General features: G+C 43.7%; 3 protein-coding genes across 3 annotated transcripts in view; 2 read left to right on the top strand and 1 right to left on the bottom strand.

Moving 5' to 3' along the window:
- CEP97 (centrosomal protein 97) overlaps positions 1-5,539 on the bottom strand; it is a 36,916-nt gene extending 31,377 nt beyond the window's left edge. Inside the window, 3 exon segments of the mRNA XM_006188530.3 lie at positions 641-2,519; positions 3,697-3,804; positions 4,418-5,539. The gene's annotated coding sequence lies outside the window, so the exon portion shown is untranslated.
- Positions 4,738-9,171, top strand: RPL24 (ribosomal protein L24). The gene is made up of 6 exons (XM_006188529.3): positions 4,738-4,821; positions 4,951-5,026; positions 5,535-5,645; positions 7,825-7,961; positions 8,379-8,442; positions 9,047-9,171. Exons 1-6 carry the CDS (start codon positions 4,817-4,819, stop codon positions 9,125-9,127), a joined length of 474 nt encoding a protein of 157 aa, XP_006188591.1. The 5' UTR covers positions 4,738-4,816; the 3' UTR covers positions 9,128-9,171.
- A 2,498-nt stretch (positions 9,172-11,669) lies between these two features.
- The window catches only part of ZBTB11 (zinc finger and BTB domain containing 11), a 29,116-nt gene continuing 27,431 nt past the window's right edge, over positions 11,670-13,354 (top strand). The window contains exon 1 of the mRNA XM_032477995.1: positions 11,670-12,528. Coding sequence (XP_032333886.1) covers positions 11,814-12,528 — 715 coding nt within the window. The 5' untranslated portion in view covers positions 11,670-11,813. The remainder of the gene's footprint in view (positions 12,529-13,354) is intronic.

Genomic DNA, 13,354 nt, shown 5'->3' with positions numbered 1-13,354 from the left:
ATACTGCAATTGGTTGAGGAGGCTTAAAAATTTTTCTAATCTGCAGGCCAAGCCAGCTTCAAGTTGCACAGTCAGTGCAGCAGCACAGCGTCCCTTGTTCGGGAGTTTAATGCTCTGCAGTCACAGCCTTGAACATCTTAATAATTTTATCTTTGACTTTGTGTTTTTTAGGTGAAGTACAATGGGACAATAGAGCTTGTGCCCGGGGCGTGGAGCCTCAGCTCTGCAGCCTCCTCTCTTTCTAGGGATGCATTCCAGAGGGCTGCTGGCTCGACATTCCCCTGACCCAGTCCTTCCCCTCTTCCTCTGCTCTCTCCAAAGCTAGCAGCACTATCATGCATTATGCAAGTGGTTTGATACCTACCCAGAAGGACAGTGGAAAGAGATGTTTTCCAGCCCTGCTGGGGCACAGTATATTGGCCCAGAGCCTCTAAGGAGGGGGACCATAGAGCTGGTGGGCCTGGCATGTTCAAACACACTGTCAAGTCACAAGGCAGGCCCCTGGGTACCTGTGAGGGGCTGCACCCGCCCAGCAAAGTCATTGCCTTGAGGGAGCATGATGTTAAGTACCAAATGAAAAAATATGATGAAAGGTCAAGAGACAGCTTACAGAAGAAAGGAAATAAATAAATTTTAGTACCTTTAAGGACATCCTTTCCTGCTCTTTGACAAAGGGACTCCATACTTTCATTTTACACTGGGCCTGGCAAATTCTTTATGTAGCTCGTCCAGTCTCTCTCTCTCTCTCTTCTTTCAATTTACATGATGTTGAAGAAGTTAAGTCATCCTGTAGATGCCAACTGTAATCCTATGGAGTCATTTCACATGTTCCTCTGTCCCCTATATTTCACATAATTGATAGGTAGGTATGAGGGCTTGATTAGATTTAGATTTTTTTAAAATAATGTTTTAAAATTTTTAAATTTAATAATGCTTCATAATTTTAAGGAAAGGTTCGTAAGTGGTTACTGAGTAATTTTTACACCTAGTTATTTTCTAATCTAGTTACTAGGCCTTCCTTTCAAAGCCCTCCTGGAAGCCAACGCCTGAGAGTCTTGGGATTGACTGGCCTGCTGAGAACTGTGGTTGTAGATACTAAAAAGGCAGGACCCCTCCCACACCTGAGAAGAGAATGCTATTGGAAGGAAACACTAAGATTGGTACCTAAGTCGTTCCAAACTGTGTATTCGTGTTTGCACATTCCTGTTGTCTTTGACTGTTTCTGACTTTTAATGCTGTCAAAACTTGTCCTAGGCTTCTGTGGGATGACTGTCAGGGCTATCTATTTCCTTTGACCTCATCTCCTCAGTCTCTTTCAGTAGATTCTTTCTCCATTTCCCTATCCCTTAAATGTAGGTATTTCCCAATTCCTTTCTGCAACTCTCTCTAGCCACTCTTTCCAGGGGTGGTAGATACAAGGATGCACTCTCCAGATCCCTCTACAAGCAAGGGCTTGCGGCCCAGCAGTGGACATGGTAGTCAGCAGCATTCTCCAGCCGTCAGTAGGGTCTGGCTCAGCTGCTGAGAACCACCTCATAAACTCTCTGGGGCAACCCACATCTGCTGACTAAGCAAGGTGGGGGTATAAAGAGAATTGATTATTTGACTCATAAAGGGATACTCTAACAGGCAATGATTGTTCCAGAGCTCATGGCAGGGTTGACAGAAGTTTAATTGGGCCAGTAATGTCTTTACCTTCTGCCTAATACTGCTTCCTCCATCTTCCTTTCATAGGACCTGACCCCTAATAACTTTCTTTTATTTTAAACTCAGTCTCAATAAGCGCTCCCAGAGAAGACAGCCTGTGACACTAGGTGATGTTATCCCCCATATTCTACTATCACCTATAGGTCCATTACTCCTAATATATCCTATTCCAAACACTCCTCTGAACTTGTTTATCTTCCCACCACACAGCTCCACCATAACATCTGATGGGTACGCTGACCTGGTCTTTCCCAAACTGACCTTTTCCCTCACAAACACGCTCCTTCCTCCTATCAGTCCTCTTTTGACAAATACCACTATTCACTAAGTCTCCATCTTCACAATTTCCTTACCTCCTGCATTAATTATCTATTGCTATGTTCACATATTATTCCTAAAACACAGCAGTTTAAAACAAGAAACATTAATGATCTCACCATTTCTATGGGTTAGGAATTCAAAAGGGTTTATCTGGGTGGAAACCAGAAGAGTAAGAAACATGTTCTGCCCCTGAGCCTCCGAAGGGAGCACAAATACCTTGATTTCAGCCCAGTGATACTGGTTTCAGACTTTCAGCCTCCAAAACTGCAAAAGAACACATTTCCGATGCTTTAAGCCAACAGATCTGTGGTAATTTGTTCTAGCAACCACAGGATACTAATACAGCAGGCGAGTATGTATAAAAGGTGAAGAAACAGTGAAGAGAATGCTCTGTTCTCAGGAAGTATATAGAGGCCCAGAGAGCACCAACTTTGGTTCAGTATTGCTTCATAAATACATAAAAGAAAATCAAGTGCAGCTGAGCCTTTTGCCTGTAAAAGAGGAAGAATAAAGTCAGTAAAAATTTATGGATGGTGTGGACACTCTGTTTTATGGCACTACATAAAATGCTGTTAGGGGTTTCTGTATAATTTCTTCTTATACTAAGAGTGTTTGAACACAATTTAAGGCGTGATAAATGCAATGTGTTACAAAGAACTCTGAAATGCCAGCTCCAGAATGCCCTCCAGAAAAGAGTAAAAGAGCTAAAATCCTGAGGACTCAGTTTCCTGATCTTCCTCCACAGAGCTGGTCAGAACAAACATAATTCAAAGACCAAAAGAACAAAATCTTCCAAAATATGTGGGACAGGACCATAAATTCTGGGGCTCTGTGGAGTAAACAGGTGTGAATTCCTGCAGGAGATCTTGGCTCCACCCTCTACTCACATCCAGCTGTGCCTTGGAGTTTGTAGAAGCCAGGACTATTCCAGAAAGATTTGTTTTTTAGGTGATAGTTTAATCAGCAGTAATTTAAAACAAAGAAAGTTGGATGGATGTCAGAGTTAAGTTCAGCCTGAGTTATCCATCTGCCTATAGTCTATTTAGACAAAGTCATCTAAGTATACTAGGTATTCTCCACAGCTGGTCAGAGCTGATCAGACTGTCAAATTCCTTTGCTAAGGTTTTGCAATTCCATTCAGATCTCTATTAAGTCATTCTTGACAGTGTTTCCAACGTAAGTGTGCAGCTTTCTTAAGATTAGTCAACCAGCTTATTAAACTTTACAAGGCTTTTCAACCACCTACTTACAGAACCTTTTTAGGGTAAGTTGCTTATATAGAGAGTGTCGGGGAGAGGGAAACCTCCTACTTTACCCATCTTGAGTTCTTGTGGCTGGACTAATAATAAAATTCACACACAACAGGTTAACAGGAGAAAAAGAAACAAGTTTAATTTGTGTGCACAGAGGTCTTGTAGAAAATGAGTCCTAAGTAAGAAGTGGATAAAGCAGGCAGCTTTTATAGTTTTTAAACAAAGAAACAACACATTTGAAAGGAATTGACAAGACAAAGAAATTTAGGCTTTGGGTGCTTAATTAGTAAGGAATGTAGCAAATTTTGGGCTTTGGGTAGTAAATTAATAAAGAAGTATGAAAGTTCGTTTATACGAGTTTCTCCCCCCAAATTCTCTACCTCTGGTAATAAGGGTAATAATGATGTCTTTTTACCTTCTGGTACAATACAGTGAGGGAGTTATGGAGATTTATGTCCTGCTTCCAGAGGGACAGAGAGGAGGTTCAAAGTATCCCTCTTGCATCCGCCATTTCTTAAGTAACCTGAATTCAAAGTAACCAATATGGCATTGAGGCACATTTTGGAGTAGCCTGCTCTGGGCCCCAACAACAGCATAAATCAATCATTTTATTTGTTTCATAGGCAAGTGCTCCAGCTTCCTACACAATTCAAGGCTCGCCTTTTCCCCTCCCCATCATATGCTTAAGTATCTAGCATCACAGAAGGGTTCAGGCGATCCAGGCATTGGCCCTCCCCCTGGGCCTGACCACAGCTGCCTTCTCCAGACAAGGGCTTTATCCTTAGCGCAACCACCAGCTCTCCGCTAGCAGTAGGCCCAACAAACGAGCTCCTCCCCCACAGGCAGTCGTCATTCCGCAGTACTTCGGCGCTTAATAGGGATTTTCGTAAACTAAATGAATTAATGTATGCAAACAATTAAGCATGAGTCCTGGCACAGAGAAAGCACTCAATGAATGTTAATTACAATGAATACAAAACGCCATCGAGTACAATTCCATTCCCACGGCCGGGAGGCAGTTCAGGTATCATTACTTTTTTTTTTTTTTTTTACAAATAAGTAAGTTATTACAATTTAATTTTGTTAGTTAAGGTAACGAGCCAACATGGAAGGCAAACTAAGTTTTTCAGTTTTACCTGCGCAGTATTCATCCGTGCATCACTGAACTATAAGAGAGAGAGGACCCCCTTCTCTTCAGTTCACATTCCCTGCACCAGGACGAGGGCTCTGTGACACACGAATGTAGGAGACAGAATGACTCGGAAACCAACTGCCCGCCGGCCTGCCTGCCTGCGTGACCGTCACTCCCCCATCGCCCGGAGAGCCTTGACCGTCTCCAGGGCAATCACTCCGGAGGAAGGCGGCCTCTGGGGAACGCTAGATCTGTTGCCTAGGCGAGATGACGTCATCACAGAGCGCCGGGGTTGCGGAAGGGGATTGTGGGAGGAGATTGCTTTCCACGACCTTATAAGGCGTCTTCCCATGATTCTTTCTTTCTCTTCTCCATCTTCCTTTTTCCCGGGCCCTTCGCAGCCATGAAGTAAGCAGGGACCCTCGGTCCCAATCCTCCTCCATCTTCGGGCGGAGCGCCTCTCCGGCTTCCCAGACATGGCTTCTTCTTGTCGAGGACACCCCTCCCCATCTAATGGGCTTTCGTTTTTCATTACAGGGTCGAGCTGTGCAGTTTCAGCGGGTACAAGATCTACCCAGGACACGGGAGGCGCTATGCCAGGACAGACGGGAAGGTGAAAGGCCGCATGGGTGAAATGCTACTTGTGCTTCTAAGGAAAGACCGGTCTTATTCGGTCTGGGCGGGATCCTTTACCACATCACTCTTGGTCCCTGAAAGGCTTGCTCCGAGGGGATCCTGTATGCAATGGTTGTTAGGATCAGAAGCTTGTAAGTGAGGCTTGAGTTTTGATCGAGTGTGAATCAGATCGGAAGTTAGAAGCTTGTGCAGCTTTAATGTTCCGGTGTAAGGGAAGTGGGCCGCCGGGGTATGTGGCTGTTTTATGGAAGGACAGGAGCTAGATGCCTCCCAGAATTTGGCACTCCACCCTCCCCTTCGATATGAAGCTTGTCTACTTTCGAGAAAAGACAGGATCAGATGCAAAGCCAGTTTCTTGCCAGTTCTGTGGCAAAAACCTTTTGGGCTCTGTAGGCCTTAATTTTACAAAATTAGAGGATAGAAATAGAATATTAGTTTACTAAGAATTTCAAGTTCAGACTCCTACTTTGAACTTGTCACGACAGGTTTTCCAATTCCTTAATGCAAAATGTGAGTCGGCGTTCCTTTCCAAGAGGAATCCTCGGCAGATCAACTGGACTGTCCTCTACAGAAGAAAGCACAAAAAGGGACAATCGGTAGGTGAAATGCACTTTGATGTTTTTGGTCTAAAGTTGTTGAAACAGCATCAGCTGCTGCTCTGTAAAATTGTAATTAAATGAGAGAGTATGTGAAAATACTCAAACTCTAAAGCAGCAAACCGTGAAGTGATAATGATTGATATAAACAGTGCCTCCTTATACATTTTAGGTTAACAATAAAAATATCGAGTTGAAATTTGAAAGCATCCCGTTTTGGTTATACTGCTTGTAGAATTATTCCTAATGTAGATAACATTGTGGAGTATTCCAGCGTGTTAGTCTGTTCTTAAGACTGGATGTGTTTTTTAAAGTGGCCGTTTAGCTTGATGAAAGAGATTTTTGAGAAAGGGTTTGAGTGCCGTGACAAGAGAGTATTCAGGAGGCAGTGAGCACCTCCTGGGTGAAAGACATTACTGGGTATTATGGGAGTTCAGAGGAAGGGAAAATTCTAAATTAAAAGTGGATGTAGCATACCCAGTAGGATGGCTATTATCCTAAAGCAGGGGAGGGGTTACAGATGTTGGTGATGTGGGAAAATTGGATCCCTTGCGCATTGCTGAATGTAAGATGGTGCAGGCACTGTGGAGGTGTTTTGACACTGTCAAAAAGTTAAAGAGAATTACCATCATATGTACAGCAATTCCACTTCTGGGTCTGTATATACTCAAGAGAACTGTAAGCAGGGACTTACACAGATAACTTACATGGCGGTATTCATGGCACTGTTATTCACAATAGCCAAAAGGTAAAAACAACCAAATGTCCCATCAATGGATAAATAGGTAACAAAATGTGTTATATACAAAAAGTGGAGTGTTATTCATTAAAAGCTGACAACTAGCCTGCATGGGTGAACCCTGAAGATATGCTAAGTGAAATAAGCCAAACACAAATATTGTAATGATTCCACTTATGAGGTACGTTGTGTGGGCAAATTCATAAAGACAAAGTAGAGGTTTCCAGGGGCTAGCAGGGAGTGAGGAATGGGACACTATTATTTAATAGATGCAGAGTTTGGGATGATGAACAAGTTATGGAGGGGATTGTTGGAGGTTGTACAATGCTGCAAATATACTTAAATTTCATTGAATTATACATTTAAGGCTTTAAAGTGGTCAACTTATTGTTAAAGTATATTTCATTTTTTTTCTTGGACTTAGAGGTGCACTGCAAGGTCTTTTTTCTCATAAGCCCTGCAGTATAGATTTGCAATATAGAATTGGCAGTAACTGTTTCAGTTGTACTCCTGTCTTGATTCTCCGACAATTCCTAACATTTGGTGGCTTTCCTGTCTTAAATTATTTTCTAACTTGACTGTTTCTCCCAGGGCCAGTAGTTTGAGTAAAAGCAAAATAGATGAGTTGAGGTTTGATCTCTATTTTTTTTTTTGATAAACTTTTTTTATTTTATTAATTTTGGGGGGTGTAATTTATTTTTGGAGGAGGTGGTACTGAGGATTGAACCCAGGACATTGTGTATGCTAACAAGCATATGCTCTACCACTTACTATACCCTCACCCCCTTTTTTTGATAAATTCTTTATTGTAAAGTCTTCTTTAAAAAACTTTTAAAGTACTATTCAGTTACCTTTCTTAGAGTTTAACTTTTTGTCTTTCTAAATGAAGTAGTAAAGACCAGGATTTGTAATAGATGACTTAACTAAACCATATTGGGAAAATACCTGCATATCGCAGTATTTTATATATATATATATTTTTTTAATTTGTAAATATTTCATTTCAGATAATTACATGAATTATTTTTGGTGGAATTTTGCTATGGTCTGAATTGTGTTCCCCCCAAAATTTATGTTGAAACTGAACTGCCAAGGTGATGGTTAGGAGATGGGACCTTTGGGAGGTGATACAGTCTTGAGGGCAGAGCTGTCATGAATGGGATTAGTGCCCTTATTTTTAAAAAGGTCCAAGAGAGAGCTCCTTTGTCTCCTTCTGACATGTGGTAATACAGTTACAATAGGAGGAGGGTCCTTACCTAATCATGCTGGTACCCTGACTTCCAGCCTCCAGAACTATGAGAAGTAAATTTCTTTTTATAGTCTGGTATTTTGTTATAGCAGCCCAGGTGGACTAGGATACATAAAAATCTTAAAAGACTTTCTCCCCCACATTCACGAAGCAAGGTTTCTAAGTGTGTGCTCCATCTTTTCGTTCTGCAGGAAGAAATTCAAAAGAAAAGAACTCGCCGTGCAGTCAAATTCCAGAGGGCCATAACTGGTGCATCTCTTGCTGATATAATGGCAAAGAGGAATCAGAAACCTGAAGTTAGGAAGGCTCAACGAGAACAGGCTATCAGGTGAGGAAGCCTTCGTTAAGAGCATTTCAGCTTTGGGGATGGATTTTAGGTTATGTTTGGGTTTCTAGGTACAGGAATCTTAATCTGATGTTATTTTGTGTTTTGATACTTGCATCTATATAGGGATTGTCAAATGTAAATATTCAGGTTTAATAATACAGATGTTTATAATATAGTCTAAATGACGTTGAAATTCTATATGCAATTATATAAAGGTGCTGTACAGTTTCTAATAAGTGTTAAGTTGACTTGGTGGTTAAGGACATTTGTTAACAAATCCTTTGGATTTATCCTACAAATAATTGCAGATGCAGAAGGAATCTGATAATTCTACTTTCCCAAAGGACTAACGTCTTGTTAATAAGCCATTCCATTAAGGAGCAAAGTGCCTTGCTTAAATTATTTTTAACCCCACAGGGCTGCCAAGGAAGCAAAAAAGGCTAAGCAAGCATCTAAAAAGACAGCAATGGCTGCTGCAAAGGTATTTGTGGGATTGTCTTGGATTTCTCATTTAAAATGACAGGAAATTTTTTTTTAATCCAAACTGTGGCAAATGGGAGTTTCAGTTTAAGGAATTCAGTGCTAAACTCTGATGGAAATGATATCCATTAACTGACTTCTGGGTGAGTGATTCAGGTCTCCAGAGCGGTCCCTTTGCTAGAGCCAAATGAGTCTGTTACTGCTAGAACAGAAACTGGAAAGGGGAAAATAAAAATTTTTTAAAGTTCATTTTGAAATAACTCTAGCTTTAATAGTAAAGTTTATGCAGCTTTTCTCAGTGTTAATAAATTAGATAACTCGTAAAATTTTCAAAAGTAGAAACTTAACATTGGTCCTTTTTCTGTCCTTAGGATGCAATTCAGGATCCCACACTACATTTATTTGTCTCTTAACTCTTCAGTCTGTGATATCTTTGATTGTCTTTCATTTATATTTCATATAAAGGTGGACCTTTAACTTTTGAGTGGCTTTCTTAATATTAGGAAAGCAATCTAGGATACAAACAGAATCTGGGCATAAGAGAGGAGTGGTTGAGAAAAAAACCCATATGGAATAATGCCACATAACATGTTATCTTTTTACAGGCTCCCACAAAGGCGGCACCTAAGCAAAAGATTGTGAAGCCTGTGAAGGTTTCTGCGCCCCGAGTTGGTGGAAAACGCTAAGTTGGCAAATGGGATTTTTAAATAAAGATCTCACTATGACTAGATTGTGGTGGAATTTTTACTCTTAAAGGCATGTCTTTCCAACAGGGTAAAAGCCAGACTACAAAGTTAAGAATTTAACAGCCACATATTTTTTAAAGAGTTCATTTATCAGAAATAATACATCCTGATGTACACCTCTTAGATGGAAAGATGTTAAGCAAAATGGTATGAAGTAAGATGTACATGATTAAATGCTAGCTTTGCTCAGCTGAGGTTGTAAGGACGCACGACGCAGACTGTTGTTTACACAGCTATAGGTACTAGGATGTTGCAGAGATTTTAGTCCAGGTTGATGGCGAAAAGGCATGGTTTTGTCAGTTCTGTGCAAAGTCAGTCTTTCTAATGAGTTTTCTTAACTTACCCTTCTCCATGATAGACACATTTATTTCATACCGGGGTTGCCTTTGGTTCACTAGTATCTCACCTCTTCACCATTAGCTTATAGCTGAGTTAAAACTATCAGCTGTATAATCTACTCTTGGCATCCAGAAAATAAGCTTAAATGAAGACTAAAACTTCTTGAGCAGAGTATACTTAGAAAAATACCAAAGTTTTTTGAGCTGAGAGCTTAACAGAGCCATGGTTAAAATTGTAAAAGTGCCTGAGTAGCCTGCTGATGTTCAAGAGTTCTAAGTCTTTTTATATAAATGTGATAAGGAAAATGATGTTACGAACAGGCTTGCACTTATACAAAAAGATCATCTTCTGAATCCGAGTTACAAAGTTACAACAATAAACAATGCACATTGTCTTGAGAAACATTCATTTATACATAGGAATACTAGGTGAAGGTAAAATCTCCACATCAATACTTCCCCCCACCTCCATTCTGTCCAAGGGATTAATGATCAGTTCTGGCGCATGTTAAATTCAGGCATTGGTGTAGGTGTTGGGGATAAGAAAAAAGTCCCTTTGAAGACTTGAAAACTAAAAAGGTACATAAAATAACTATGCAAGTTATGCTGACTGGCTGACATGCTTAGTAAGATTTTGCTTGGGAAAAAAACACTAATTTTTAAAAACGAAATTACAAGGGAAAAAAGGTCATAATAGCTGTGATTGTTCAAGGGAAAGCTTAAACAATCAAAATACTCAACTTGAACACAGGGCAACATGTTCCTTCTTTTGGCCACCAGAAAATGACCCCGTAAAGCATTGCTTTTCTCGTCTAAATGTCAAAATGTAACTACCATTCTGATTACCCTTGAGTCCTGAATAGTCTGCAGCCCAGGAAGACCTAGATATAAACGCTAAATACCTGTTCTCATAGGACAGCAACTTTTAGCTTTGCTCAGGAAGACAACTGGGCCACCCGTAAAGCATTTTATTGAAACACGTCTGTATTGGGATAAGGGCACTGGAAAATTTAAGTATTCGGGGACTTGTCAGTGCTTTCATGACTTCTGACAAATTGATCGGGGTGTAGGGGAATTTTTTAAAATTTAGCTCTCTTGCCAAGTCCACAGCTTGTTTACTTTTAATTTGAATCTGTGTACATTAAATTTAGTTTTAAATGAACACTATTTCACAGCCAAACTGGTGGTGCTGACCCAGCACATATATATCCCTTGGAGCGTGGATTTAGACATCCAGTCTGAGTGCCCCACCCCCACGGGGGGGATGGGTGTGTCTCCACCTTGTTCCTCCCTCCCCCAGCTGCAGCCTATCTGAGGATTGAGTGACTCTAATAAGCCTCAGGCCTCTGTAGGCCTGGGAGCTCACACTTATACAGCTAGAATCTTCAAGCGCCCCAAGTACCCCTGCCGTTTGGAAATTTTCTGCAATCTCCACCCCCAATTATCGTGGGACTCAGCTCATCCTGCTTTTGGAACCCACTGCTTTGATGTGGCATCTGTCCTCACTTGTATCTGCAGGGGTCACAGAGCCTCAGGCAGCACCGCCAGAACAGGACTGGGAGAGGAAAGGGTTGGCCCAGAGTCTTAAAGCTCCAGCAAAACGCTGCAAGTGACTGACCCCAGTAGCCTTGGGATGTCATAGGCCTGTGTCTCCTTTCTGCACTGAAAATTCAACCCAGGGAGGGGTGACCAGAGCGACTGCTCCTGGCTACCTGCTAAAAATCTGAAATAGGACTTACACTGTACATTGAAAAGCGTAGTTCGAGTTACCTTGGCCTTGTGTACATTCAGTATATGTTGGGTATAGAACAGAGAACTTCCCCCCTCTAACCTATATATATGCAAATAAAATTGTAAGAAAATAGTGCAAACTGCTCTTCTCCACTCCCTACTGACATGATTGCCCTCGTAGGTAGAAAATTGCCACTATATATGCTAGTCATTCCAGAAAAATCTCAACTATTACAGAGATAGTTCGGGAGAGCAGCCTATGCGGAGAAATTACAGTAACTCCTATCACTGAAGGATTTAGATTTTATAACACTTAACTGAAAGCTACCATTTCCATGTGAAAAGGCTTTCTTTGGTCTCGTATTCACTGGCTATTCTACAAGAGGGCCTCAAAAGTCTGGCGTTTTGTCAGGTGTCTCAAAAGCAGACGGAAGAAAAGTACTCCTTTACACCGTGTAGTATCTCGGATGGGATAACAACTGCCCACCAGCTCTAACACGTGTTCAGAGCTTCAGAAAGACGGGAAAAATAAGAAGAGGAAACTGCCCGGAGTTAAGATGTCTGCTCAAGGCCGCCTCAATCTCCCAGGAAAAGCCTACCCACTTCCAAAATGTCCGCCCGCAGTATTGACGTCACTAGGGCGGCTGCATCTAATCAGAAAGCCACTGCGCTCCAATCAGGGTTTAGTCCCCTCACCCACCGCCCTCCGTTTGCGTCACTTCCGGTGGTGCAGCAGCCATTTTGTCAGTCGCCAGCGGATCCCGCGCGCTGGGGAAGTGCAGTTCCCCCTGGTTACCAACTCGTCCGTTCTCTCTGCGCTGAGGGCGCCGTCGAAGAGCACTCCCCACAGAAACAGCCGTTCCTCCCTACAGTGCCGCCGCTGCTGTTGCATCCGCCCGGAGCCAGTGCGCTGTCTTCCCCCCTTGCCACTGACAGGCGCCCTCACGGAGCCGCCGTCAGCGATGTCAAGCGAGGAAAGCTACCAGGCCATTCTGCGCTACCTGACGAATGAGTGCGAGCCGTACGCGCCGGGCACCGAGGGCAATGTCAAGCGTAAAATCCGCAAGGCGGCCGCCTGCTACGTGGTGCGCGGCGGGACCTTGTACTACCAGCGGCGGCAGCGGCACCGCAAGACCTTTGCGGAGCTGGAGGTGGTGCTGCAGCCCGAGCGGCGCCGGGGGCTCATCGAGGCGGCGCACCTGGGCCCAGGCGGCACTCACCACACCCAGCATCAGACCTGGCACGACCTGTCCAAGACGTACTGGTGGCGAGGTAGGACGTCGCCCGCGGCGAGTGCGAGGGCGGGCGTCTGGCTGCCCGGGTAGGGCCCGCAGGCGGAGGCGGGCTTGTCTGTGCATCCGCGGAGGGTCCCGCGCCCCTTCTCTCGGACGGCACTCGGCCGCCCAGCCTAGCCTGCGCTCGGCAGAGAAGCGGCTGCCAGGCGGAGCCGAGAGGGTGGGGGACGCGAAAGGAGCCGCACTTCCCACAGGAAGGAGGCTGGGGAAGCTGGGGGCGGGCCTTGGCCCGGGGTGGGGCGAAGGGGGCTTCCCCGGGGGCCGGCCCAGCCGCGGGGAGGGGCCGGCACGCGCGGGCAGCGAGGCGCCCGCCTTCTTCGGCGGCTCCGGAGGCGGCGGCTCCTTCTCTCCGCAGAAGCTTCTGAGCAGCGGGCGGCGGTTGGGGGTGCTGCGTGCTGTGCCTTTTGAAAGCCAGTTGGTGCTGATGGTTTCCGGGAGGGACGGCAACGCCCAGAGCCCGACTGCTTTTTGCAGTGCGTTCGTTCCCCGAGGGTTTTAGCCGGCGGTTTTGAGGTTCTGCGGCTCCGCTTGCCGGTGTTCGTCAGATTGTGCTACTGTGGCTTAAATAAGGAAAAATACGATAGCAGATACTGTCAATTCCGAATGCTTTAATATTCTTCCTTTTGGTACTGTGAAGGCCGCTTTGGAAACTTGAGGCACTGTATATACCCTGAAAAGATGCGATTTCTGTGATTGTTATGGTCATGGGGTATAGCTCTGAAATTTCTTGACTCCTTGGGAGCCAGGTTAGAGGAGGAGAGAAAGGGCCCTTGGTTTCTTTACCGGCCTCACTCTAAAGTCGA

The sequence above is a fragment of the Camelus ferus genome, chromosome 1 (genome assembly GCF_009834535.1).
Source record: "Camelus ferus isolate YT-003-E chromosome 1, BCGSAC_Cfer_1.0, whole genome shotgun sequence".
In the NCBI taxonomy this organism is placed as follows: domain Eukaryota; kingdom Metazoa; phylum Chordata; class Mammalia; order Artiodactyla; family Camelidae; genus Camelus; species Camelus ferus.
This window is presented reverse-complemented; position numbering and strand designations above follow the sequence as displayed.